General features: G+C 35.0%; 5 protein-coding genes across 8 annotated transcripts in view; 2 read left to right on the top strand and 3 right to left on the bottom strand.

Moving 5' to 3' along the window:
* On the bottom strand, nt 1,458-4,867 carry LOC105176552 (ubiquitin-conjugating enzyme E2 28). Of its 2 annotated transcripts, none has more exons than XM_011099393.2 (5): nt 4,735-4,867; nt 3,795-3,887; nt 2,580-2,707; nt 1,961-2,065; nt 1,458-1,815 (listed from the first exon to the last, which is right to left on the bottom strand). In XM_011099393.2, the coding sequence occupies exons 2-5, from the start codon at nt 3,862-3,864 to the stop codon at nt 1,672-1,674; spliced, it is 447 nt and encodes a 148-aa protein (XP_011097695.1). In that variant the 5' UTR covers nt 3,865-3,887; nt 4,735-4,867; the 3' UTR covers nt 1,458-1,671. The 2 variants fall into 2 exon arrangements, with proteins under 2 accessions (XP_011097695.1, XP_011097696.1); XM_011099394.2 differs by lacking the exon at nt 4,735-4,867 and adding an exon at nt 4,593-4,726.
* Nucleotides 7,261-10,182, top strand: LOC105176553 (probable calcium-binding protein CML21). 3 transcript variants are annotated; one of them, XM_011099397.2, is made up of 5 exons: nt 7,261-7,283; nt 8,310-8,537; nt 8,823-9,025; nt 9,298-9,472; nt 9,657-10,182. In XM_011099397.2, the coding sequence occupies exons 2-5, from the start codon at nt 8,342-8,344 to the stop codon at nt 9,770-9,772; spliced, it is 690 nt and encodes a 229-aa protein (XP_011097699.1). In that variant the 5' UTR covers nt 7,261-7,283; nt 8,310-8,341; the 3' UTR covers nt 9,773-10,182. The 3 variants fall into 3 exon arrangements, with proteins under 3 accessions (XP_011097699.1, XP_011097698.1, XP_011097697.1); XM_011099396.2 differs by lacking the exon at nt 7,261-7,283 and adding an exon at nt 7,304-7,458; XM_011099395.2 differs by lacking the exon at nt 7,261-7,283 and adding an exon at nt 7,308-7,628.
* Nucleotides 12,498-18,612, bottom strand: LOC105176555 (KH domain-containing protein At4g26480-like). Its single transcript, XM_011099398.2, is given in 8 exon segments — nt 12,498-13,147; nt 13,257-13,400; nt 14,264-14,380; nt 14,472-14,591; nt 15,342-15,487; nt 17,502-17,587; nt 18,217-18,267; nt 18,269-18,612. Coding segments are annotated over 8 exon segments (858 nt in total). The 5' UTR covers nt 18,313-18,612; the 3' UTR covers nt 12,498-12,997.
* LOC105176556 (THO complex subunit 3) lies at nt 20,639-24,658 on the top strand. The gene is made up of 11 exons (XM_011099399.2): nt 20,639-20,799; nt 20,949-21,044; nt 21,622-21,751; nt 22,164-22,255; nt 22,354-22,422; nt 22,958-23,015; nt 23,122-23,221; nt 23,423-23,509; nt 23,650-23,728; nt 23,911-24,043; nt 24,135-24,658. Exons 1-11 carry the CDS (start codon nt 20,737-20,739, stop codon nt 24,167-24,169), a joined length of 942 nt encoding a protein of 313 aa, XP_011097701.1. The 5' UTR covers nt 20,639-20,736; the 3' UTR covers nt 24,170-24,658.
* LOC105176622 (transcription factor MYB80) overlaps nt 24,970-26,601 on the bottom strand; it is a 2,455-nt gene continuing 823 nt past the window's right edge. Inside the window, exons 3-4 of the mRNA XM_020698876.1 lie at nt 26,575-26,601; nt 24,970-26,499 (exon numbers count right to left, since the gene is read on the bottom strand). The exon at nt 26,575-26,601 is cut by the window's right edge and continues 42 nt beyond it. Of these exons, the coding sequence (XP_020554535.1) occupies nt 25,827-26,499; nt 26,575-26,601 (700 nt within the window). The 3' untranslated portion in view covers nt 24,970-25,826. The remainder of the gene's footprint in view (nt 26,500-26,574) is intronic.

Below are 26,601 nucleotides of genomic sequence, written 5' to 3' on the forward strand. Positions count from 1 at the left end.
AACAAATTAAATTTAATCAGAATCAATCAAATCAAAACTAATCACAGGAAGATTACATCATAACAGCCATTAATTAATATATAATTTCAAAAACAAATATACAATTTGAAGTACCTAATAAACCCTTCTTACACTCAGAAGAGCATCAAATGTTGATATAGTTGTGAGTGTGCTCACAATGAAGTGATCTGTAGTCCCATAATTATAGGACGCAACCCGTCGTTATGGAATGAGTCGACTTACATTTTATCCCTCTATATTTTTTAAAATAATTAAATATTTTTTAGTATTTTAAAAATTAAAAAAAATCCCTCATAATTTCTAAAGTTCTGCACGAAAACCCTTTTTCATTAGAAACTAACATAAAGTGAGGGTGCACTCGCGCGTGATGTGGGTGGACATGGATTTTTTTTGCAGGTTTTGACTTTTTTTTTGTTGTTAATTTACGAAAATGACCCTATATTGTGTTTAAAGTTACCCTAATCAAATATACTTGTTTTAATATTATTTTTAATAACATTTTTTACATTTTTGTACCTCTAAAAAATAAATAATTTTATCGTTAAATATATTTATTTAAATATCAAAATAAAAAAATATTTTTATAAAATTATAATTTAAATTAAAAAATCAATTGAAATCATAATACAAAAAATAATATACCAACATCATCTTTAAAATTTAGATATTTATATCGATGTAAATTTAATAAGAACGATACTTTATTAATTAATTTAAATTAATACTCAATTAAAATATGTTTTAATATACTATTTACTATGAATAATATTTATATAAAATTTTATTGAAGAAATAAAAATAATCATATCAGGCGACAGCTATGGTCCAGTCCATCCATAGCCGACCGTGATGCAACGGTGGCCTAGCGCCGGGAAGGACGGCGGGCAGCATGAAGCCGTCAGAGTGGGTGGCGGGTGCACGGTGGGAGGGTGAGAGGGCCCAGGGGTGGGAGGTGGAGGGGGATGGGTTAATTATATATCTTTTTATTTTTTATAAATAATAATTTATATTTTATATCTATAATTATAATATATTTACATATTGTATTCAATTAAATCTTAATCCTTAATAATTTAAGATCTAAAAATTGAGAAAGATTGTTTTAATCCTACAGCTATTATACAATCTAAAAAATTCCAACGGCTATGAAAGAATTTTTATCTGAATTATGAAAATACGATGGGATGATATGCAATTTGACCTTACGGAATGCCCACGTATGTTCGACAAACCCACACACATCCGACAATGGGGTCTGCCGGATTCTCCGCTGTGTCCATTTCACCAACCCGGACGAGGCGGAGGAGTCTAGGGGTCATTCAGGAAATACTTCACATGTTCTATTAAAACTATATTATGTCTAAATCTATCTTGTCATTACTCATCCAACGAAATCTCGAAAAGAATGCTGACAGCTATGGGAAGTGGTCATCAAATAGATAAAGAAAGCTCATAGATTAAGACATAATAATAAATAAACACTTTACTGGTCTCTAATCGAGTTATAAAACCTATTTTAACCCTTCCAAGATCAGAGGATAAGATAAAGCCACCAGAATATTTAAGATTTCAGCTATGTTCTTTCTTTCATCTTTATTATCACTATTAGGACATGATACAGTCTTAGTGCGCAACTGCATATTAAGACGTTTATCCCATAGCATACTTCTGAGTCCAGGATCGAGCAGTGGTCTCGTACTTGACTCTATCAGTCTTGTACATGTGAGCAATCTCAGGAACAAGGGGGTCGTCTGGGTTTGGATCGGTCAACAACGAGCAGATAGAGAGCAGCACCTGAGTAGAAACCCGTCATCAGATAGGCAATTAGAGGTGAGCAATTGACAGTTTCCAATGAAGGGGAGGGTGAATAAAAGGCATGTTATTGGTGGGAACTAAAATCAAAAAACAAGTTGGAATTAAGAAGAAATCGATATGATACCTTTGATATCGTTAGGGCGGGGCTCCACTGATCTTTGAGGATATCTAGGCAGATACTACCGTTGCTGTTGATATTGGGATGATAAACCTTGGTTTTGAAAGATACCTGCTTGGTGCACAAGTAGACAGAAGAATCAAGATTATCCATCAAGTTTTATCAACAATAGTTAATTAAAAGTAACACCAGAAGTAAAGAAGTCAATTTAGTCACGTCCCACGACCAAGGTCCTTGAGGTCACAATACAACAGTTCAAACAGCCTGGAGCAGGAGTTGCATAGATCTAGCTGAATTTAACTTGTATGTGATCCATGATGATGGAAACATTGATTAACCCCACCTATATTCTTTCTGCCTAGTTGCTTCACATACTAGAAAAAATATATAAGACGTGGTTTCCTATACTCTATACCACATCTTGAAGACAATGTGCAATAAGTAACATTGCCTTTGCACTTCTACAACAACATCTACTAATATGTGACGAGGGATTGTTCCAGACTAAAGCCTGAGCACCATAGTCTTGTACCGACTATTATGTTAAATTCATACTAAGTCAAGAATCATGGAGAATACATAATTAAACCAATCAGTGGACAAAATGGAAGGAAGCGTAGGTTACCTTGGGGGGTTTAAATGGATAATCAGGTGGAAAATGAATAGTCACAAGAAACACCCCCCCAGAGAATGGGCTGTCTGAAGGACCCATAATGGTAGCTTGCCAATGGAACATATCTTCACCAACAGGCCCTGCAACATGTTACGAAAGCATTTTGAACTTAAACAAACAAAATAAATTCAAATATTTACTCCAAATGTGACAGAGGCCAAAGTTCAAGAGATCAATATTGCTATAGGTCGTAAGTCCCTGCTTCCCCGCAGCCAGTGTAAGTAGGATTTTTAAGGGAAAAAAAATGGCAGCATGTCTAAAATAGGTGAAGATTAACAAGAAATCGCAGCTAAACCCTGCAACACAGCCTGTCAGAAATAAGAGAGAAGAACCAACTACTCAAGACACTGGAAAATATGTAAAGCCTCAATTGGATTTACTGCAATTACTATCTGTCAGACTCTCTAGTATTATCACTTTCTTTAAGGTCCTCAGCTGCCATTTTATTATGTTAACTTCTTCCATTTTTAAATATCATTATCAATCACCCAAACTAATAAGGTGGTAAATCAACAATTTCTAGAATAAATTAAGTGCAAGCAACAGCATCTTGACCACAACCCATTAACCTCCTTCCTTGAAGGTAAAGTAACATCGAGAATAACAGGTAGAGAGTCAAACTTGCAGTCACAACAATTTCCATCAGTTGAACACCTGACAAGAGACCGAGTTCGGAATTCCAACAGGAAAAAGAACAGACCAAGTGATCAAGGTTTTTGATGTTGGGTGCACCGAAAAGACTACTGGTTACTATGCTGAGAAACTATTTTTTTGGCTGTGTCTTAATGTGCTTGATTTGAACAGAATGCATATAAGTGTAACAACCACAACTTGATTAACAATTGTATTTGGCAGAGAGTCACATCTCACATGCATTGCAGTTCTTTGGTGTGAGGCACTGGGATGTCCCAAGCTCTTACCTTTTGGGAGAGCTCCAAGGATGTTGGCAGACAGACTTCTAAATAATTCATCTTAATGGTCATGAGGATTTCTAAGTCTTCATCGTTGTATTCTCTCTCTTAATAAAGGTTCATTTTTTACAACCACAATGCAACTTACACAACCGTAGGAAAAACTCGATGAGGCTTTCAGCAGAATATACCAAAAAGAACTTTTCAAGACAGATATGAGCCAAAAATAAGGAAAAGAATGATTATGATTACGGACCAGCACTGCAGGAGGCAGGAGGGTCCTTTTGCAAGTCCTTCAACTCTTTCTGGATTCTCTTGGAAGCCATCAGAATATCTTCTCAACAAACACCTATACAGCAAAATATTTCGTTGAGAAGGACTCTACGAAGAATGTCAAGCATAAGCATAAGTGTAAGAAAGTAATAATAGTATTCCAGGGATGTAAACTCGAACATCTATAACAAGGTCAAGTACTTACAAGCAAAACAATAAGCGAATAAAACTAATATGGGACTCTGTATAACCAAGATAATCCTAGTTAACCAACAACCATTCTTCACAGCCAACACAAAATCGCATGAAGCTACTCCGCGTGTACTGGCAGCAATAATTCTCCACTCACAACCCAATACAAAATCTGTGCTTTCCTTCAATTCCTTTTTCTTTTACTTTCTCGCCAAGTAGAACAAAAAACAATCAAAATTAACTAGAAAAAATTGAACTAACCCGAGTCCATCACGAAGCCTAATCTACAATCCACCCAATGTTAAATTTTCAAACCAAAATCAACAGAAACAAAAGCGAAAACGCATAGTCCGGGGTCTCCCTTCATTCGTACAGCCATACTAGCGATTTCAGATACACAAACACCAGAAGAAATAACAAGTAAAACTTAAAACGCATCCCAAAGTATAAATTGCAAAAAAATACTAACAAATCCAATAGAATAACAAAAGAAACAAGAAACATTCACAAACAAGAATTCCACACCATATGATCAAATAACAACACTATCGAAATCCAAATCAAATAACATGCATGAATATTAACCCACAATTTTCGATCAAGAAATTCTTCCGGAGAGAAGAGAAAACAGATTCCAGGAAACCCAAAACTGAAGCAACCCCCAAAATTTAGGAAGATAGTTTCTGACGATTAGCACCTTCAAAGAGAGAGAGAGAGAGAGAGAGAGAGACCTGATTGAAGCAAATAGATACTGTTGCGGAGAAGGGGTTGTAGGGAATTGAATAAATACGAGAAGAGAAGAAGCTGCCTTTTTGCGCTTTGCATCAGTAATAATCTGATGCGGCCACCCTTATATACACCTTCACCACCTCCCATCCCCATTGGCGGTGCCCAAAAGTGCCTTAATAATCAATACCGCACACGTGTGTTTACAGGATCGTGTTTTCCTCCTCCTATTTATTTATTTTCTTTTAATACCATAAAGTCAATATCCCATGTGATTTTTTATTTTAATTAATTGCATTAATAATCCCTTAAAATTATTTATCAATTTCACTCCTCACTTCTCAAATTTGATCTGTTTAAATTAAAATTTATAATTTTAAAAATTATAACAATTTTAATATTTTTCCACAATTAGCGAAAAATTCCACATTATTAGTCATATCAACACCTAAGTTGAGATTTATCGCGAATTTGATGACGTGGCAATTCAATTTTTTCCAAGTCTAAAAGAAAATTATTACGTGATGATATAACGAGTTCTTTTTAAAATTGAAATTTTTTTTTTGTCAAGTCATTTTTTAAAACATAATACGATGGACTGTCACATCATCAAATTCATCGGAAAAAACCCAATTTAAGCGCTGGCATAGCTGGTGACGTGAATTTTTCAGTTAAATTGATCCAAAAAAATTAAAATTATCACAATTTTTAAGTTATCAGACCAAACCACAATTACCTCGTGTATATTCTTCAACCATACATTTAAATATTAATATTAATTAAATGTGTCGATAATTTTATATTATATATTCTTTAAAATAATAAACTAAAAAATATCATGAGTGTCAATTATCATATAAAAATGCGATTTAAACAGACAATATTCCATATTTACGGTCGGATTTCTTTGGCGTGCATTTAGATTTGAGCACTCTTAAATGTTTCATATATTTTTAATTCATTTATTAATGGAATTAAAATTCTAGATTTATTTCGATTTTAGGACCAAATAGCTGGTGTGATTGAATTATTTATTTGCTAACTATAATTAACTAAATCTGTGAAAATTAAAAAAAAATTATTATTTTTAATTTATTGTATTTTATTGATAGAGTTGAATATTTGTTATGAAAAACATTGATGTACTTAATAAAATTAAATGTCTTGACGTGATCGGAGTTTCGGGTGATTTGGTCTGAGTTAAATTTGAAAACATACCTACAAAATAGAGGTCAGGGCACTAGGAAGTCTCTTAGTTGAGGATACTCCGAACCTTATGTCATAACGAGATCATGAGGTCTAATATAAATCGGAACAATTGCTCATACATGCATTCAATAATTTAACTGAATAAATAATGGGTCGAAGGTATTTACAGTATTTTCTCAATTTACACATAGTATCATGTGTATCCAATCATCTACCGCTGTAATTTTGGGTTAATTGAGTTGTTTTGGTTGGACATGCCCAACTCGAGTCAATAGACTTGGATCTTAGGCTCCCCTGCATAATATATGTATCTTTTGGGGTATAGTTGGGGATGTAAACGAGTTGGACTTGAACTGAACTTGACCATATTTTACCGGTTTGAGCTCAAGCTCAAAGCACATATAAAGAACTCAAACTCGAGCTCATGAGCTCATCCCATCGAGTTGAACTCGAGCTCAAACTCATCAGCACAATTTGTACCTCGAGCTTAACTTGACCATATTTTACCGGTTTGAGCTCAAGCTCAAAGCACATATAAAGAACTCAAACTCGAGCTCATGAGCTCATCCCATCGAGTTGAACTCGAGCTCAAACTCATCAGCACAATTTGTACCTCGAGCTTAACTTGTACCCCTTTTTTTTTTTTTTTTTTTTTTGGAAAAATCTATACAATAAGTTGAGTCAATTTTTTGTTAATCAACGAACTATTTAAAAAGCCAAATAAATCATACAAAGCCACAATACAAATAGATTGCATATATGTATCGTAGTATAAATATATACTCACAAATAAATATATTTTTAATTAATTATTAGAACTTATTAATTTATAAAAGTACACGAGATTACAAATTGATATTGAAATATAATATAAAAAAAATTCATATGCTTCATATTAAATAACTATTTGCAAAATAGAATATCGAATTTATTAAATTATCAATTAATCTTATTTTATATAGAAATTAGTCAACATAAATAAAAATATTATATTTTATTATTATTTAAAATTAAATATGAATAGTCATTAATAGTTGTAATATATGGTGAATTTTGTATAAAGTTGATACAATATTAAATATGTCTCGTGAGATCTCAAGCAAAAATTTTCTGACTCGAGCTTGTGAGCCCGCTCGACTGATCCGGCACTTCTAGATGTAATTTTCTTTTGTCATTTTTCTCATATCATAATATATTTTATGATATAATTATTTTTTTAAAAAAACACAAAATATATGTTTTTTTTCAGAAAAAAATTAAAACTAATTACTCTTATTTAAGCTGCCATTGGCTGCCTGGTGGAAGAAGCATATGATCTGATGGGACGCACGGGAGCTGATACGTGGTGGGTAAACCACTAATCTTGGAGCGATCATTATAGCAATCCAAAGAAAAATTAAAAATTTACCAAAGCAAAACGTGTAATCATTCATAGCACACTTCGCCGATTCACATTTCGCTTCAGTTCTGACAAATTTATGATCCAGAGCAATTCTTTTCCTTTTTCTTTCTCGCCAAAGGTGGGATTTTGCCAGCGTGAAAATCCAGCTTTGTTCTGCGTTTTTAACCATAAAGAACCAAAAGGGTATTTGGTATTAGGGGAGCTCTTATAGTGATTCTTGATCTTGTTCGCAATCAGCAAAGAAAGATTCAGCTTTTGCCTATTAAGATTTCTGTGTGTTAGAAGAAGGTTCTGTGTCTCGTCTGGATGCCTTTTCTTGATTTTTGCTATTAAACGATTGGTGTGACTCTGTTTTGTGATTGTTGGGGAAGACAAGAATGTGTATGATTTAGATATCTGATGTGTGGGGGTGGGCATTTTGATCTCTGTTGGGATCTTCAACATTAGAACTGAGAGGGGCGAAAAAAAGTCACTTTTTCTGGATAAATTATCTGTGGTAATATGCATGATGATAAGCTTTAATTTGCATTAAAATCATTAGCTATATGGAATTTTAATCAATTTTGGAGTTTCAAGTTAACAGAGACTTCTGTTTTTAGGTGGTTAGAAGGTCATATCCCAATCCTTTAATTTGCTGTTATTCAGTTCTGTCATTCTATGTAGCATTTGGTGGCTCTTGATTTCCCGGTAGAGGATTGAGGGTGGAGAGTTGGATGGTGATTGGGGTGTTATGGACTTTGGATTAGGCGTTTGTGTTTCCTAGTTTTCGGTGGAAACCTTGTATCTTGTGTTTTTTGTACTCTTGTTTTCTTTAAGAATACATAGGAAGGAAGGAAGCCCGTGTTTAATTTTGGAAAACTTAGAAGCATTTGTCGTTCTAAGTTACTTTCATATTTTACTTTCGTCGATGTGATACTATAGTCCCATTCTTACTCCTTTTGTTTTTGTTTTCGTATTCGTTTTGCATAGGCTACTACTTAGCACACCCTTTTTAACTGAACATGGGAGGTGTAGTTGGTAAGGATGAATCTCATAAGGCTTTAATGCAAGAGACAAAGCTTGAAGCCAAAATAATTGAGGCCGTGCGCAAGAGAGAAGCTCAGGGGAGTTCGATGAAGTCCTTTAACAGCATTATCTTAAAATTTCCCAAGATTGACGAGAGTTTCAGGAAATGCAAAACCACATTCGAAGAATTTGGTAAGTATTCTTCAATAGGTACATATTTTTACGGCTACTATCTGTGGTTTTTATGCTGTGAAATCTGAAGATCAATGTTCGTTGTCGGTTGGAAATTGTTAACTTGTTGTTTCCTATGAAATCGGACCATTCTTTAGTTTCTTCCTTTTAAATTCTTATGAACATTTGCATGCTCTTAATGGTGGGTTTGGTGCCGAATTCTTCTGTTCTCCGCTCATCCCAATAAAAATACATGCGAATACTTGAAAAGCCTTGTAACTAGAATCTGTCTGTTTGTCCTAATAGATGAGGATGGAAATGGTTCGATAGAGCCACAAGAGCTGAAACACTGCTTCCGCAAGCTGGAGATTAAGTTCACTGATGAGGAGATCGATGATCTATTTGAGGCATGTGATATAAATGAAGACATGAGAATAAAATTCAACGAATTTATCGTTCTGCTTTGCCTCGTCTATCTTCTGAAGGAATATCCAACTGCCGAGCAAGATGTATCCAGAATACTCTATTAAGTTTATTGCTTCACCAGTTTTGTTATAAATGAATCTGACATTTAAAATGCCTTCTTATGTTTGGTGCTTGCTTTTGCTTTCAATTAAGAGATGATACATGAATGACAAAAATTTTTAAATTGCGTAGACCATCGCAGGCTTTTTTCGTCATTCTTTCTCATTTCTGGGAGCTCCTTTTATCACCAAGAACTCGAGTTCAGATTTTTCCCTCCACCAATATGTTACTTGTTTGTACTCCATGACATTGATAGAAATCGCAGAGAGGAATGCCAAATCTCGAGGCTACTTTTGAGACATTAGTGGATACATTTGTGTTTTTGGACAAGAACAGGGACGGTTATGTGAGCAGAAATGAGATGGTCCATGCGATTAATGAAACTACCACAGGAGAACGGTCTTCTGGGAGAATAGCCATGAAAAGATTCGGTCAGTACTGTCTCTCTCTCTCTCACACACACACAAACCATGTACATGCCGATTCTTCTTATTATTGGAAGTCGGTAGCTGATTCTGATCTAGACTCAGTTTCATAATATGGTTATTCAAAAAATTCTATTTTCGCTTGTGAAATTTTGATGCTCATCAAGCCCTTTGTTGCCGCTTTGTGCAGAGGAAATGGACTGGGACAAGAACGGAATGGTAAACTTCAAGGAATTTCTTTTTGCTTTTACTCATTGGGTCGGGATTGAAGATATGGACGACGAGGAAGGGGAAGGCAACATGTGATCGAAATTTTCAAAGCAAGTCATATAGTGATTCAAGATCCTGCCCGCATAGTTTTCCTGAAGAGAGGTGATCCTGGCTGCAGACCATTATCTGCCTTTTCCAATAATTCTGATAGTTAAGGAATGAAGATCGAATCCTGTTATGGGCTCTCCACATTTATGATGTAAATGGACTATCTCCATGTCCAAATTGCATCACCAGGAAACTGCAGATGCCACCCCGTTTTGCTATATAGGCTATGTTTTTTCTGCTGTTGTTTTCAAATTCGACGTTAGGCGCTACAGTGTAGGGTACGGTTGGATTGCTGGCAGAACAAGGAAAATAGTGATTCTGATGTATAGAAGCTCGCGTCTCATATTAGTTGCAGACAGTTTCTGGATCAATTTATATAATGGGGTTTCGTTTTTGTCCTTCTGTTCTTGCTTGTTTAATTGAGTTATGAAGATTGGTACTGTCCTAGTATAAGATTGTAGTAAATCAAGACTCCACTGCTACAAAAGATGCTTCTAACTTCTAGTTCAAAAGTGCTTTTGTTTTTAAGTCTTAGAAGGCAGCAAGTGTTTTTTTAAAGTCAAAAGTTGAAAACATTCACGACCAACACCCTCAGTATTTTCAGTTGGTCTGTAACCAGTTCCAGAGGAATGTCTGTCTGTTAAGAGCTCCAAACGATGCCGTAAATGACTCTTAACTAAATTAGCAAGACGATAATTTTTAGTTCAGATCCAGTTCAACGAGATTAAGAAAACTCCACACAACTATTTTAGTAATTTAAAATTTTACTCGAATTTTATTTAAAAAATAATATTTAAATTTTATCTCTTTTTAGAAATTATGTAATACAAAATTATTTACAATCTCAATATACACAAATATATTTTACAAAGTAAATTATTTGTGTTAAGAATATATGCGCTATAATTTTATAGAAAGAGTATGTTTTATAACTTAAAATTTTTTATCCAATTACGCGTATGCATAGTTAAAATATAGGGTAAATTTCAACTACCTCCTTAATGTTTGGCATAATTATAAACACTGCCTCGTTGTTTGAAAAATTACAAAAAACCCTCTAATTTTAACGACCATCTAACAATTAACCCAATCTGCTAGGTTTTTATTCATTTTTGTGGTGAACTAACCAAAATACCCTTGTGGATTAAAAATTATAATTTTTTTTATGAACTAAGCGAATAAGTTTTTTATAATTTTTAAAAAAATTTCATCCATCCCATTTGATTTTTTATGAGTTTTTAATTTTTTTTTTTTAAAATAAAAAAAATACAGTAAGAGCAAATTTAACAATTTCATGTCTCCATCTAAAAATTACATAATTTCATCAAATAAGAGAATATTTGTAATTTTCAAATAACAAGGGGTATGCATAATTACATTAAATTTCAAGGAAAGTCGTTGTAATTTACCCTAAAATATATCGTATTATTACTCCAAAAACTATAGAAAAGTATGGATTTGCATATTTAATAGAGTGTATATATACGTTGATATAATATTTTAAAAATTAATTTTTAATAAAAGTTCAATATATATATATATAACAACATAAGCAAAAAGTAGGTAAATTTTTGAAAAGTTGCGTAATGCTATACGGATTATAAATATATAGATTGTATAGATTTTATACTAAATATAAAAATTATAATTTTGATAGTATATATTTTAAATTTATAATAACTTAAATTATATTTAAGGTAATTGTAATAAATATATTTTAAACGATGAAAATAATAAGAGCATTTTTATTATAAAAAAATTGATTCAGGGAGTATTGCGGAAGCTCTCATGTGAGTCCCACAGCCTACAATTCTTTCCTCATTCCTTCCCGCCAAGCTAAAATCCTAACCCCGCCTCCGTCGGCCGCAATAACGACTCTAATTCTTCTCCCCAATTTCTCGATTGCTGTCTCGATCGACTGTCATGGAGGAAGAGACAGAAGATAAGTCATTCAGGAATAAACGAACAAATTGGTGGAGGCCTGCGACAGTCTCGGATGGAAAAACCCTACAAAAATACAGGTGGAAGCCATACCTATAAAGACATAATCTGACTCGCTCAAACAGGGTCGGGTAAAACCGTGGCCTTTGCAATTCCGGTTCTGCAAGCGCTGCTTGAAACTCCACAGGCGTTTTTTGCCTGCGCGCTGCCGCCCACCCGTGAACTCGCAATTCGAAGCCTTGGGGTTGGGATTGGTGTCAAGTGCGCAGTGCGGCAGTGGTGAATAATATAAGGGATAATTACACCCTTTTTTCCTAAATTTTGGTATAATTACACTTGCACCGTATTTTACCAAATATGCTGAAATTATTAAAAAAAAGGAAAAAATTTAAAAAACATCTAGCACCTACACCCTAAGATCGTCTTGTCGACCATCTTTCTCATATCAAAGGGTTCTCTTTACGTAAGCTGAAATACTTGGTAAGAATTTAGTTGTGCTCAAGCTTCTCATGAATATGAATGCTACTATCTATACAAACTCATGAAATAGGTAATAAAACCATAGTGTAAGAAAAATCTGGACGTGATAGCAACTGCACAACGGCCATCTCAGAATCTTTCTTTTTTAGTTGTTCTTTGAACGCGCATGCAGTGGAAGAACACTAAGCTCATAATGTGAATTTATGGGTAGGATAGGATCTTCACATCATTGTGCACATGGTATATTGTGAACTGGAAACACAAGCAACGGATAATACATGAAGCTGGGGAAATCAATAATTCTCTTTCTGTTTTACAGGCAAAATGATAATTTATAAAAGTTAAGGTCACGACTGTAATGGTACAAAACATTTGCAAGATGAGCATCACTGCTACCGTTTGTTCACTTCAGCCTCATTTTGGAATATATATAAATACATTTTACATCTCCAAAATCCCATAATAATATCAAAACTCTCATCACAAGCTTACAATAAATGAAATAATACAATGCGTCGTCCGGAAGGAGAGCAGACCCCAACCGAACTGCCCAAACAACATACAAACTCAAATCCCTCATCACCCGAAACGATCCATAAGAACAACATATTGATACTAAATCTTCCCCAAGCATTAGAAGAAAAGCACACCTTTTATCATATAGAGACAGGTTCAAACAGGCAGTCGACAGGCCGGGGCCCTAATGGCAGTTGGATGCATCAGCTGGCACAGCAACACATGACGCATAGGAACTGCTGTTCAATGGCAGATATAAACAAGCAGCTCCAAATATTACCCCGTTGTTTTTGCCCTCTTCATCCCAAGGGTACTGTTGAAGGGGGATACAGAACCAGACATTTGAGACCCTTCTTCTCGAAGTGTACCATTGAGGAGTGCAAGTTCTCGTAGCTGCTGCTTCTTATAGAAATCTTGAGATTCATCCTTCATTAAGAAGAATAAATTAAAAGTAAAGAAAAAAAATACAACAATAAGAAGCAGAAAATTAAAATACTGTTAAAGAAAGGCAATTTGGATGGTGAATGGATGTTACCACTGGCTTGAGCAAATCTTCAAGTATCTCACGCGCCTGCATTAGACGAGCATCAATTATCTCAACTGGCAGCTCTGCCTCAACAAGTATGTGAAGGGGTTCATTAAGGTGCTCATATCCTGGTTTTCCCCTCATCATCTCTTCCTATACCAATTGTATAAATACACTACTTTAGCCACACATAATATGCATGCAGGAAAGGTTACTAAAATGAGAGAAAAGAAAAACTCCAAAATCCAAGCGAGTTTCTACAGATACACCAAAAAAAATTCGATTAAGCTCTGGGGAAAAAAGAATAGCTTATATTAAGAGAAGATACACCCATTATAACTGAAACAACTGGAGAAAAATAGATATACACACCCATCATGGAGCAGAAATAATGTAATCTATTTCAAATCAGGAAGTTTAAATCCAATCTATTATTTCACAGGAGACAAAGTACCAACGGACAAACTATATATAGAACATACAAACACATATAAAAACATATAGAGGACATACATGATTTAAAATTGGAACGGGCCTAGACTAACCACCTTGGTCTGGCATGATCTGACATATAATTAAATCAAAATATATGTAGTTTCCTCTTTCCCCACTCTCTCTTCCAATCCGTCAGTCTTGTTTGTCAATATCTTTCCTCAAAAAGCTTTCAAAATCATTATATCCTTCTTTGATTATTATAAACTCAACCCCAAAAAGTTCGTGGTTTTTTCGATTTTATGTATTGCAGATTATTAATTCTAAAAATCACACACACATAGAGCATGCACTAATTGCTAGTATTAAATAAACGCATGCAGAATTTCAAATTGCTAATAGAAATACAAAAGTAATTAATTCAAGTTCCAAGTGAGATCCGTCCCAACCTAAAACAAAAGGGAATATGAAAAAAGAACTTCTACAGTCGTTGCTATTTTCAGACGGTTATTCACAAAAAGATGTTTGCACTTAGGTGCCACTTCATGATATTGGATCAGCTAATAAAAGACTATCCAAATTACCCTGGCTGGATCCTTGATGCTGCCACGACCTCTGATGAGAACACGACAGTCAGTAGTTGCTTCAACTCGTTTCAGAGAATTACCCCTAGGACCAAGGAGGCGCCCCACAAAATTGTACTGCAACACCATACATAATAATGACTGATTTAAAATGCGAGCAAAAATCATATCATGACAACACACAGTACTTGGAAAAGTGAACTAGTACATTAGGATATTGGTCAACTGGAATATCAACTCTGATTGTTCGCTTGACTATAAGACCTGATGAGCTGCCATGTGAACCAAGCCAGTTTTGTGCAGAAGAAGTCTGTATCAAACCCGACATCTGCATGTTGTAATTCCAAATATTGAGAAAAGAGAACATCGAAAACTGTGAAATGTTTTTTCAATAATCCAGTATGTATTACATAGCAGATGTTATGAGTCGTATGATTTCTTCAAAAGCTGAGGGAATGAAATCACGGCACACATAAATACATACAGTTAAACAGATCAATAAAGAGGTTTATCACCAACATCACCAAAGAACAAAAATCAGACTCTCAAACAACCGACAACCAGACTTTGGAATTTCTGAAAACACATGTATTTTTTTAGTGTTGAATGAATTCCAACACTCGGATAGTCTCATGTTTTACACTGGACGATGATATTTAGCAGGACAATATGGTAAGAAGTTTGTCAAATGTCAAAGACCCAAGATTTGATTGGCCAAGGCGAGTAACATCCATACTGTAAAAACCAAAGCAATACCACAGTACCAACCAGTATGCTGCATGTAATCCAATTTTAAAGCTGCAGCGGTTACCAGAAGTCAGACATGGGAGGTTAGAATCTAGCAACAAAAGGAGACCAACTGACTAAAATAAAAATTCCATATCAATATTCTCAGCTAATCCTATGCATGTTTTGTAAGTTGTTAGCCTCAACGTGCAGGTAATGAGGTAAGTGAAACTCCAAAGCACCAAAATCAAATAATAAAGTTAGGATCAACCACAAAACTTTTGGTTGAGAGCTTCTGAAACTGTAAAGAATTAGATTAAACGAAGGTTATGTTAATGGTTAGCATTCGTACTTCTGATTGAAATGGTGACGGCCATCTGTTCATGTTAGCTCCTCCATTTGAATATATTCCTCCTGAAGCCAGGGGGCTCGCATGGTCAAACCCACTTTGTTCTAAAACTGATGCATTCCCCAACAGTGTAGTTACACGCAATATTTCTGCTTCAAAAAGGTCAATTTTCAAGAATAAGATGTACCAGTTAGCATTAGTTAAGAAATTAGCGAGCAGTCACCGCATTATGGACAGACAACATGAACTGTTGAAGTTAGTGAAAAATCAGTGAGTCCATCTAAAAGAATGCATCCTGGAGGGAAAAAAAAGACATCTGGGAAGTTATAAGATGTTTAACAAACATAAGGAATGTCCGATTAAAGAGATCACTCAAGATGGTAATTTGACTTAAGTACTAAAAATTCCATAGTTCAGTCACAGACAACTGAAATAAGGAGAAAACAGTGTATGACCGATTTTTGAGTTTTCTCTTGTTTCTAGATTGCCATGAACTGGTCGTCTAATGTCATCATCCAGAAATCACAAGAAAGAAAAATAGGGGAAAAGCAACTCACTGCCACGGGAACCCACCCAACTGTACCATACAGAAACAAGGCAACACAAGGAAAAGCAAGATTAAGAACATGCCCGTTGACATTAACTAGAGAAACTGAGAAGAAGCATCCTCCAAACAAGCTTGTCCATATGTGATTCTGCAAATCGAGATCTTATACCATCTGAAGATGAAATCCAAACAAACACTCTTGCACATTGCAAGCACTTCAATGCTTTGCCTTTTTCATTTCTGCAACGAATTCACTTTCCTTAACTTTTTTTCTTTTGTGCACCCTAAGGCTCTCAAAACCAAACCGCAAGAAAAAATCTACTCACAACTTAATCAAGACAAACATAATTGCAACAAGTATTGGAGAAGTAAGATTTTCCTCCTCTTTGGTGACGTGTGAGTGCCTTTGAACATGGTAATCATAGTTGAAACTTGAAAATAAATCTAGAAGCAGCATACTGCTGTCCCTTGAAAGCTCTTGAACTTTGACTTGATCACCAAATGCACATACATGCTATAAATTGAGAATATCAGTCATGAAAACAAGGCACTCCATTCATGTCTTTAAAGCATGTCAGTTAGAACAAGCTTGTAATATGGAATATGTTAATTGCTAAACTTATCCTTGGAATCATCAACCAAGATAAGCACTTCATCACATCCATCATAAATCATAATTATGCATGTCCTGAACAAAGAATTGGTAGTTCTAGAAGTGCACAAATAGAGCATTAGCATAAATACATCCACTAATTGGGTCTTGAATTATCCCTTTGCTTTCAGGATGAACTATGAAACTAAATCTCCTCCTAAAGAAAATACAGATAAAAGACCAAGCAAACATGATATCACCACCAGCGAGCTGCATCCCTGTTGGCACAACTTATAACTCTCACTCCAAGTGCTTTCACAAGGTACACTAGCAAGGATTTGGCAAGCTCTTGAAACTTTTATTAGATATTCTGAAACATGTTATGAACTCCCACACATATTATAATACGTTTCAAGGGGCTTATGAACTTAGCCAAGCAGTCTCTTGACACCTATAACAATTATAATTCTCTACCTGAGAAAGATGCGATTTTTAGATAAAAAGCAACTGATAAAAAGGAAGAAAGGAATTTGCCGGTACACAGCACAAACGCATGTCGAATCTACCCCCTGCCTTCCTACCAGACCAAAAATATAAGTGAACATTTCTAGACCTTTTCACCAGTCTGATGAGGTTTGTACAAGCCAACTACAAGAAAAAGAATATTGTTGCCTTTATATATAAAAAGGATAAGTCGACCAGATTAGCAGCCAGAAAAAACCATAGGTTACACTGCACAACATGGGAAAACTGCTAAGAGAAGTAACAATTTCCAGTCATCAAATCCTTTACTGATTCACACCTGTGGAAGCTCATTTTTATTGAAAAATTGGGGCTACAAACGCAACTACTATTCTCCTTACGCAGCTCCTAACACTGGATAACTCAAACAGTAGGTAGACACGGTGGCTTCTTTGAGATCAGTTAAGTTTGCATTGCAAATCATAAGTAAGTAAATATTCTTATGAACTTCCAGGGGCAGTTTTTAGATAACAGCCACAGGAAACGTAGAAAATAAACTCACCCTGATTCAGCAAGCGGCAACAATTTGGCAAAACAGCCATGAAAGGACTGAGTTTGTTGCGCTCAGCCAGTAATTCTGAGAGATACCTGTCAGTGTTGCAATTCGTATCTTCAGCGTTAGTTGAAACAAATAACATGTTCAACATTTTAAAAAGCAATGTTCAACATGTTAAATATATCATAAGCCCAAGCAGGTATAACTTGAGAAATTATAGCATGGCAATTGAGCTTCCACTCACACAAAATCCCAATTACTTTGGGGGCAAAATTTTATCTCATCAGCTCAGAGAGCCTGTGACTCTATAAAAAAAAAAAAGCAAAATCAAGAGAATCCACCAAGACAATCGACCAAATCTCATGACTGACAATCAACCAAATTGAATGACTAAGCATGACTTCAATTCATCAAGACAATCCACCAAAATATGACTGACTTTATTTATGCCATAAGACTTAAAAGCAGAATCTCATAAACCGAAACTATAAACGAGAAATAACACCAATCGTATATCTAAACATAATCCATCTCAATACAAGAAACACAAAATACAGAAGAAAGTAAACAAAGATCAACACAGAGCTACACAAGCAAAATTCACCGATTTAACCAGATTAACAAAAACACCACCGAATTCCACAAGATCTTCTCCTAATTTCTACTTAAATCCAACCATAAAGAAAAACAACACAACAAAAATGAGAAACAATATCATTACTTCTCTTGCTCGACCAGTGGAGATGCGGCGCGGATACCTCCGGCACCGGGCCGATGGAGACGGTGAGTACGCCATGTACCTTCCGGACGACATCATCTCTGGCGGCGACGGTGATCACCTCACCGCCGTCAGATCGATCCAACTCCTGTGAACTTTCGGTAACTGAAAAAAAAACTAGGAAACACAACCGGCGATTTGTTGACCACAACAGTGGATGAAAGCGGCGCGTCGGCGTAGCAAAAGCAAAGAAGAGTGCAAATGTAGGAGGGAAGGGATTAGAAATGTGGAGGGGAGGGGTTCGACTTCGTATTTATTCAAGTGGTGAATCAATATGAATAGGATGGATTGGAGATCGATCCATAGACACAGAGGCGATTAAATCCCAATCGTTCACACCCACCATGCCTTAAATTTACTGTCAGTTGTTGACGTCGAGAACGACTGTGCCTCTGACGACGTTAATTTGTAGGTAAATTTCATGTCCTCTGCTCTGTAAAAACAAAAAACAAAAACTTTTAATCAAATTAAATTCTCCCACGTTTAAATCAATCGTCTTGTAAATATTATTTTATCCACTTTTTATTTAATTATTCTTTTTCTTGCAGTGCCCTTATTAAATATAATGAGCTAATTATATAATTAATTCAAATTTAGAGTTAAATTTATTTTATTTATACATATAAACGTTTGTACATATTATAAGATTATTATTTAAAATTTTATAAAGACGTCAGATCTTCTTTTAAAAATAAATCTATATACTATTTGAATGAAATAATATGATATACCTTACTATTGGTCCATAATTATAATTTTCACAACTAGTAGGATATATTATATTTTTTCGTTTGAATTATACTCATTTTTACACTTTGATATCTATTTTTTTATATTAATTTATCATTTCAACTTCACAAAATTTGTATTTTTCTATACATGACCTTTTTCGGTCAATTTTTCTGCTGAAAAAAACTTCAGAAATCATAAATGTGGCTATTCAAAAGGCTCGGCGCATGTGATATTTTCCCCCATCATCGCCTGTAAATATTACATATGCAGCAGTGCGTGTGACGATTTTTTAATAAATAATCATTTGAAAAATAATTATATATAGCAAAGTATAATTTTTACAATGATAATTTAACACAAAAATAAAATTAGATAGCAAGAAGTAAAAAAAATGTACTATAAGTATAACTTACCCTAATTAATAAGATGAAAGTTGAAGAATTTTGTGAAAATCTTAAAAAACAAAAGCAGGAACTTCTTACTCTGTTTTCGAGCTTTGTTGGTAAATGCTTTATGACAGAAAATATTCAGAAAAAAGTAAAATTTACTATTTTAAGGTGGGGCGGGTGGGTCTGCGTGCAACCACAGGTGCCTAAAGTGGTCTTCAATCATTGTCCATTGGGCCTCTCAATCCCCACCCTCAACTCCCTTTCTCGAATTTGCTGCTCTTGTTTTGACTTTATTCTTGCTTCTAGTAACTTATTTTTCAATAACGTGTTTTTTCTACATATGTCATTTACAAAATAAAAAATAATTATAATTATTAATATTAAATATTTTTTATTAAAATAAAATAATATTTTATAAATAGTAGAGTTTGAACCCATCATTTTCGTATTATGGACCTCAACTTCACCAATTGAGATAAAACTCGTTGACTCGTATTTTCTAATTTAATATTATACTATTATAAGAGAAAATATTTTATAGTAACAGTTTTAAAATTCAAAAAAATTATCTTTAATTAATTTTTTTTTTCAAAATAGTAAATTTATAGTTTTTAATAATTTTAAAATTATAATTTTTTTTATTTACTATTTCATATTTCTCTTTTACCTTACTTATTCGTGTTTATTTTTTCTCGCAAATTTTTATATTTTTTAATAAATCAACAATTATAATTTATTTTTCTATCTCAGCTCACTCCATCTATTTTTTTTTTATAAATTTATTTTTTCTATGCATCTTATATCATAATTTTTTTTATATAATTATGAGGAACGTGTAAGGTGACGACTAATATTTAAAAAATAAAATAAAATAAGGACATGGCTTGTCAAAAATAAATTGTATAAGCTACTTAATGATATTTAATTTTTCACAATTTTTTTATTAATTAATATTATTTATTTTGTTAATTTTAGTCAATTGTATAATATATGTATAATATATTATTATAATGATTAACTAAAATAGGTTTCAATATATTTATTTTCTTCACAAATAATTATATATTATTTATTTATTTAATTAAATAAGATATTAAAAATAAAAATCGGAGGTATACTTTAGTAGCTGATCACACAATTATTAAAATACTTGTAAATATTCTATTAAAAATAAATTAACATACTAATTTCATGAAAATATATATACCTATAATTAAAATCTTAAAAAGAAAAACCAATATATTTACATTTGTAAATTCATTTTCGGAAACATTGGGGAACAGAGTCGAATTTCAATCAAGAATTTGGCAAAGCTGATAGGAAGGAGAGTGAATAGTGAGTGATGGAGGAAACAATACCCTTCAAAACCCTCCACAGCAGAGAGTACCAAGGCCATAAGAAGAAGGTACAGCATTTCTAAACCCTAGTCTTTATTTTTCCTAATTTTTTTTTTTTTTGGCATGTTGTAGGGTTTATGTTTGTTACGTTCAGTTCATTTGAGTATCAGATGTGAAAGTTTAATTGAAGTATCATTCTGGTTGTGGATGAAAAAAGGTGCATTCGGTGGCATGGAATTGCACGGGGACGAAGCTGGCCTCCGGCTCGGTTGATCAGACGGCCCGTATTTGGCAAATCGAACCTCACAGCCATGTAAGATTCGATGTTCTCAAATTTCTGTTTCTGCCGGTATGCTTTTATTTTTCAATTCCCGCAACAAGTTTTGGCAGCTTGGAAGTGATTCGGGGAGCATTGGAATGAAAAAGTTGTGTATCTGTGAACTAGGGACTGAAATTGAGAAAAGGAGCAATGAATGAGTGAAGAAGGTTTGAGATGAATCCTATTGGAATTTGGCTGCAATTGTCTCCTTGTGTTGTCTTGATATAGTTAGCTTTATTCTCCCAGTGTGATGTGAATCGAGCTTTGTTGGTAGTTAGCCTCTCAGGTCTTACTATAACTATAAGTGCCTGTGGAAATTATTTGTGAAAATGCATGGATTTCTGTAGATATGCAGAAATATGAGTTAGAGCTAAATGTTGGAAATTAGAGAAACAGAAAAAAGCTAAATGTGGAGCGATTGAGTTAGAGCCAATAATAAGTTTCATTCTTTGTAATTTTTTTTAAAACCTCATAGTTTCGAGGGCTTCTTTGCACGAGTGATTGTGTTTATGCAAGCTCTATTCGTCAGCTGTTTGCTGGTTTCTGATCAGCATGTTATTTGATTATGTAGGGTAAGGTAAAAGATATTGAACTAAAAGGGCACACTGATAGTGTGGATCAGTTATGCTGGGATCCAAAACACGCTGATTTGATTGCAACAGCATCGGGTGACAAGACTGTTCGTCTGTGGGATGCTCGCAGTATGTTATGGTTACTGCATTATCAATTGATAATTTGTTTCTGTTCAATGGCAGACGTTTTTGTTATCAAGCCATTATTTCACTTTGTTTCTGGAAAAATTTTGAACTTGGATTAAATAAAATGCAGATGATTAGATTTTAAATGTCTAGGCTTTTCCCCCTAATATTAGGATTTGAAGTATTGGCGATCTGCAGATGAAGAATGGTTATTTACTGAAAATTTCCCACCACAATTTAAGAAATACAGTCCTACACAAATGAATCTCTAGCAGTGGGACATTGTGCTACTTGCATGATTCATTGTTTCATTTGCCTCCCCCTCACTCCTTGTTCTTTTTGGAACTGAAGTGGCTCTGATACATGCTACATTTGTTAAAAGATTCCTTTATGCTGTTTCCCTTATTTTTTGCAGGTGGAAAATGCTCTCAGCAAGCGGAACTCAGTGGGGAGAACATTAATATCACTTATAAGCCTGATGGCACTCACATAGCTGTTGGTAACAGGGTAAACGATTTCTCTTTATGTCAGCTCTTCTGCAATGAATACCTTTTGGTTACTTTCAGCAAGTATGTGATGGTATCACTTCTTCTGCGCACTCATAGGATGACGAGTTAACAATACTGGATGTACGCAAATTCAAGCCCATACATAAACGCAAGTTCAACTATGAGGTAAGATCTCGTACTTGCTTGTTCTCGTGAGCCATCAGTTATTCAGTTAACTAAAAAGTCCAATAATTTATCATTAGAATTTTTTACATTGCACAGTCTTAACATATTTGTAGTGTTCTCTTAAAACTTGAGGTTGCTCGTCTCGATATTCTTGGATACACTGACTGGTCTTTTGCATTTTTCTGCTGAGTAATTTGTTTGGCTTCAATTATTGTTGATTCTTGGTGAATTGCTGAACTACGATTTTCAATTCTTTTAATTGACAACTTATTATACTTGACATGCCTTAAGTTTGTTTATTATTAGAACCTTCAAGTTGTTATAAAGGTTCCTGTTTTCAACTTTTCCTCGGTTCAAATTTGGTTATCTTCCCTACCATGGTATTGATTTCCTGATTGGTAGCAGTAAACATAACAGTATATTTAAAGTTATGCCCATCTAACATCAGGATGATGCATAAAATGAAACATGTAAAATTACAGGAGGAGACTCCATTATTCTCTTTCTATTAATGCTTTTAGTGTTTCCTCCTCAGGTCAATGAGATTGCGTGGAACATGACTGGCGATATGTTCTTTTTAACTACAGGGAATGGTGAGACTTGCCTGCAAAGAGGATCTTGTTTTCTATTGGCTCGCTATTTTGCTGTTTGAATCAATTGGCGTTTTTACCCCATCCCCTGGTTCTGTTCCATCCTCAGGTACTGTTGAAGTGCTCGCATATCCATCGCTTCGAGCAGTTGATACCCTCATGGCTCACACAGCTGGTTGTTATTGCATTGCAATTGACCCACTGGGAAGGTGTGTCATGAATCTGAGTCTCATGCTTATTTATTTTTTATGTGAAATAGCAGAGGCTGAGCATCAAACTGATTTATACTGTGCAAGTTACCATTCAGCAAAAAACCAGTCTGGAATAATGTTTGAGGGGCTGTCTCTGAAAATTGAGATAGTTGTTGACTCTTTTGGAGTTTTTGCTGGAAACTATTTTTTCTTGCACAGATATTTTGCAGTTGGAAGTGCTGATTCTTTAGTTAGCCTTTGGGATATAAAAGACATGCTCTGTGTCCGTACATTCACAAAACTCGAGTAAGTTTCTTCCTTTACATTTTCCACTCCACCTCCTCTGCCAAACTGAGAGAGACAAAAGTCCTTGTGATGGAATTTTCCTTGACTGTTGAAGATATTATTATCACTTATCTGGAAATACGGACCTTTTCTTTTCCCAGATGGCCTGTTCGGACGATAAGTTTCAATCACACTGGAGAATATATTGCTTCTGCTAGTGAGGACTTGTTCATCGATATAGTAAGTATCCCCAGAGCTTCTTTGCATTGCTTTTGCTTTTAGCTCAAAGATACCATAATCAACTATTCAAACTGTTTTTGTTGCATGCCATGAAATCTTTTGGCCAAAATAACCAGCAAAAATACATCATCATGCAGTCATCAGAAAATCTTTTGTCATGACCATACTTCCTTTTGCCACAGGCCAATGTTCAAACAGGGCGATCGGTCCACCAAATTCCATGTCGAGCTGCCATGAACAGTGTGGAATGGAATCCCAAGTACAACTTACTTGCATATGCCGGAGATGATAAAAACAAATATCAGGCTGATGAAGGTAGCTACTGTCTTGGCCCCGTCTTAGATAAGTAGACATGAATTAAGCTCATTCATTCTTTGAACCTTTGCATCATTTTTGTACTGTGCAGGTGTTTTCCGAATATTTGGCTTTGACAGTGCATAGTTCAACCGCACACTGAGGCATCAAGTTTACTTGATTTTCTGAATATCTAAGGTTTTTTGCATGCTGTTAATTGTTACGTCAGAGTGCATGTATTCACTTTTACCCTTAAAAAGTTTTCCTTGCAACAGGCGAAGCCTCTAAGCCCTTTGATATTATGAATGCAAGTTAACATCTGAACAAAATTATTCCTTGGTAATTATAGACGGGCAGGATGATGAACTGTGGAGACTCTTTTCCCGGCAGAGGTTAAGTCTTGGGTGGTGCTCTTCCTGGACGGCGGGGGTTGGGGGGTGGGCGTTGTATGTTTCTGCCATTGGTTAAGAATTCTTGGAAGAAAATGAACAGACCGCCAAAACAAGAGAGTGGTTGACCATTTTGCTGGCCGGATAGCCTGATTGAGAGAGATTCTTTACATTCGTCAAATGTTCAGCTGTTATAGATATTTGAATGATCAAGAAACCCAGAAATCCAACGCTCATATTTCGGTCTTCCCGGCAAGTAAATATTGCTCGAGGGCGAGATACTTTTGTTTACCGGTTTTAATTAGGAAAAACACATTGATGACTATAAAAGGAAGTTGACGGCTGTAAGAATAACAATTACACACTTCAACAGAAAAAAAAAAAAAAAAAGAAAAAGAAAAGAAAAGAATAGGTGCAGGTAACCTCCTTACACACTTCAAAAAAAAAAAAAAAAAAAAAGAAAAAGAAAAGAAAAGAATAGGTGCAGGTAACCTCCTACATATTTCGTAAATCCTACCTGGTGTGAAATATTCAGGGTCGTTAGATGGATAATACATATTCATTCTACTTTGTAATGCTACCTAGTGTGTGATATATCGGGTAATTTGATGCATATATATAACAATTATTTAGACAATCACTGCATAAAACATCAGAAACATTGAATATAGTTTAACCCTACTCACCTTCACCCCATCTCCGCTAACTTTCACAAAAAGTGAATAAGTATTTCCAGGTTGATAATATTTAGATGGAAGAATTTGAAATTATGAACTGTATTTTTTAAATAATAAATTCTTTAATTTGTTCGGATACTTTTCAATTTTAAAAATTTCAAATCCTTGAATTCTAAATTGGAATTATGTTTTGGTATATAATAATGAATTTCAAATTGAATCATTTGAAGTCATTTCATCAAATTCACATTAGTCAAGTCAAATACACTATAAAGGTAATCATTCAATTTTATTTGTCTATCATAAAACATAAGCAACACATAAAATCCAAATGAATGCATATTATGTGTAATTCTTTGGCTGGAAAATACAGTTGCACGACCAATGCATGATCTCAATGTCGTTGTAGTTGGTTGTTTGAACATGTTAATTTGCTGACTTGTTAAATCTCGGAGCCATCTTCCCTGAAATCTACGGTTACACGAAAAGGGACTACAGAATCCCGTCTCACCCATGCGGCCGTATGCAATTTTTCATACAGAAGAGCAACTTTGAGGTATAATTATATGAACATTTATCCTTCTCTGCCAAACACTGACTTATCTGAGTTGATCTGTGTCATGATTCCCTATCTAGGAAGGTTTATTGTTAATGGTTTTCATGTACATTTTACTCATGCAATCTTGCTTACAAGGTTTCTTCCAGACAACAATGTCTATTAGGCTATATATCAGATCATCAGATGGGTAAATCCCATATAGAGCAGTCGGAGTTGAAGATGTTTGATCCATTTCTTGTTTCTTTCCCGCTCCCAGCATCCTCATCCTCAAGTTTCTCATGCAAACGTGTTCGTTGATCGGCTGCAGTGCATGTGCTTCCCGTGCACATACTCTGGCTCCATGGAGATGCATCGCCCTCGTTGCCAAGAGATCCGAGTTCATACTGAAATGATGATTCCGGACCTGGAAAAGAATTGAAGCTCCCTCCAAGGTATGCGGATGTCCCTTCAACACGTTCCCAGGGCTTGTTCATTGGCATCATTTCAGGCTCTTTCATAGCCTTTGACAGCCCAAACTTGATCTTCTCAATGGTTTCGTCCTTACTGTCTTCATGTTTGATGCAAGTGTTTGTGCTAGACGGAGTTGTGCTGAATTGCTGCAGCTGGATGTCGATACGCCTCTTTGTGAGGAGGTGAAGCATTTCGTCTTTGAAGCATCCAAGGGCAGCCTCGGCCAAGTTGGGGGCCTGTGGTGGCGGGAGAGTGGCGATCTCTGTTATCAGGTGAGAAAAGGGCTTGTGGGTGACTGGATCAATTCCCATTCCTGAAAGCTTCTTCTTGAGCTTGGTGTTCCAGTGGTTTTTAACATCGTTATCCGTGCGGCCCGGAAGCTGAGCTGCAATCACAGACCATCTGTTGCGAACAAGGTTTAGCACAGCAGGACAGAAAGCACAGTTCTTGTTAAGAGAAATTGCTATATGTTATTACCGATTTCCAAGGACTGAATGAAGAGTT

Source organism: Sesamum indicum, linkage group LG14, assembly GCF_000512975.1.
Source record: "Sesamum indicum cultivar Zhongzhi No. 13 linkage group LG14, S_indicum_v1.0, whole genome shotgun sequence".
Lineage (NCBI taxonomy): Eukaryota > Viridiplantae > Streptophyta > Magnoliopsida > Lamiales > Pedaliaceae > Sesamum > Sesamum indicum.

Bases quoted from the DNA above. Each gene is read 5' to 3' on its own strand.
- LOC105176553 (XM_011099397.2), top strand. From the start codon at position 8,342: ATGGGAGGTGTAGTTGGTAAGGATGAATCTCATAAGGCTTTAATGCAA. The intron at 8,538-8,822 runs GTAAGTATTCTT...TTGTCCTAATAG, and splicing joins AACCACATTCGAAGAATTTG to ATGAGGATGGAAATGGTTCG. The intron at 9,026-9,297 runs GTATCCAGAATA...TGACATTGATAG, and splicing joins ATCCAACTGCCGAGCAAGAT to AAATCGCAGAGAGGAATGCC.
- LOC105176556 (XM_011099399.2), top strand. From the start codon at position 20,737: ATGGAGGAAACAATACCCTTCAAAACCCTCCACAGCAGAGAGTACCAA. The intron at 20,800-20,948 runs GTACAGCATTTC...GGATGAAAAAAG, and splicing joins ACCAAGGCCATAAGAAGAAG to GTGCATTCGGTGGCATGGAA. The intron at 22,256-22,353 runs GTAAACGATTTC...GCGCACTCATAG, and splicing joins ACATAGCTGTTGGTAACAGG to GATGACGAGTTAACAATACT.
- LOC105176552 (XM_011099393.2), bottom strand. From the start codon at position 3,864: ATGGCTTCCAAGAGAATCCAGAAAGAGTTGAAGGACTTGCAAAAGGAC. The intron at 2,708-3,794 runs GTCCGTAATCAT...AACATGTTGCAG, and splicing joins TCCTGCCTCCTGCAGTGCTG to GGCCTGTTGGTGAAGATATG. The intron at 2,066-2,579 runs GTAACCTACGCT...TGCACCAAGCAG, and splicing joins ATCCATTTAAACCCCCCAAG to GTATCTTTCAAAACCAAGGT.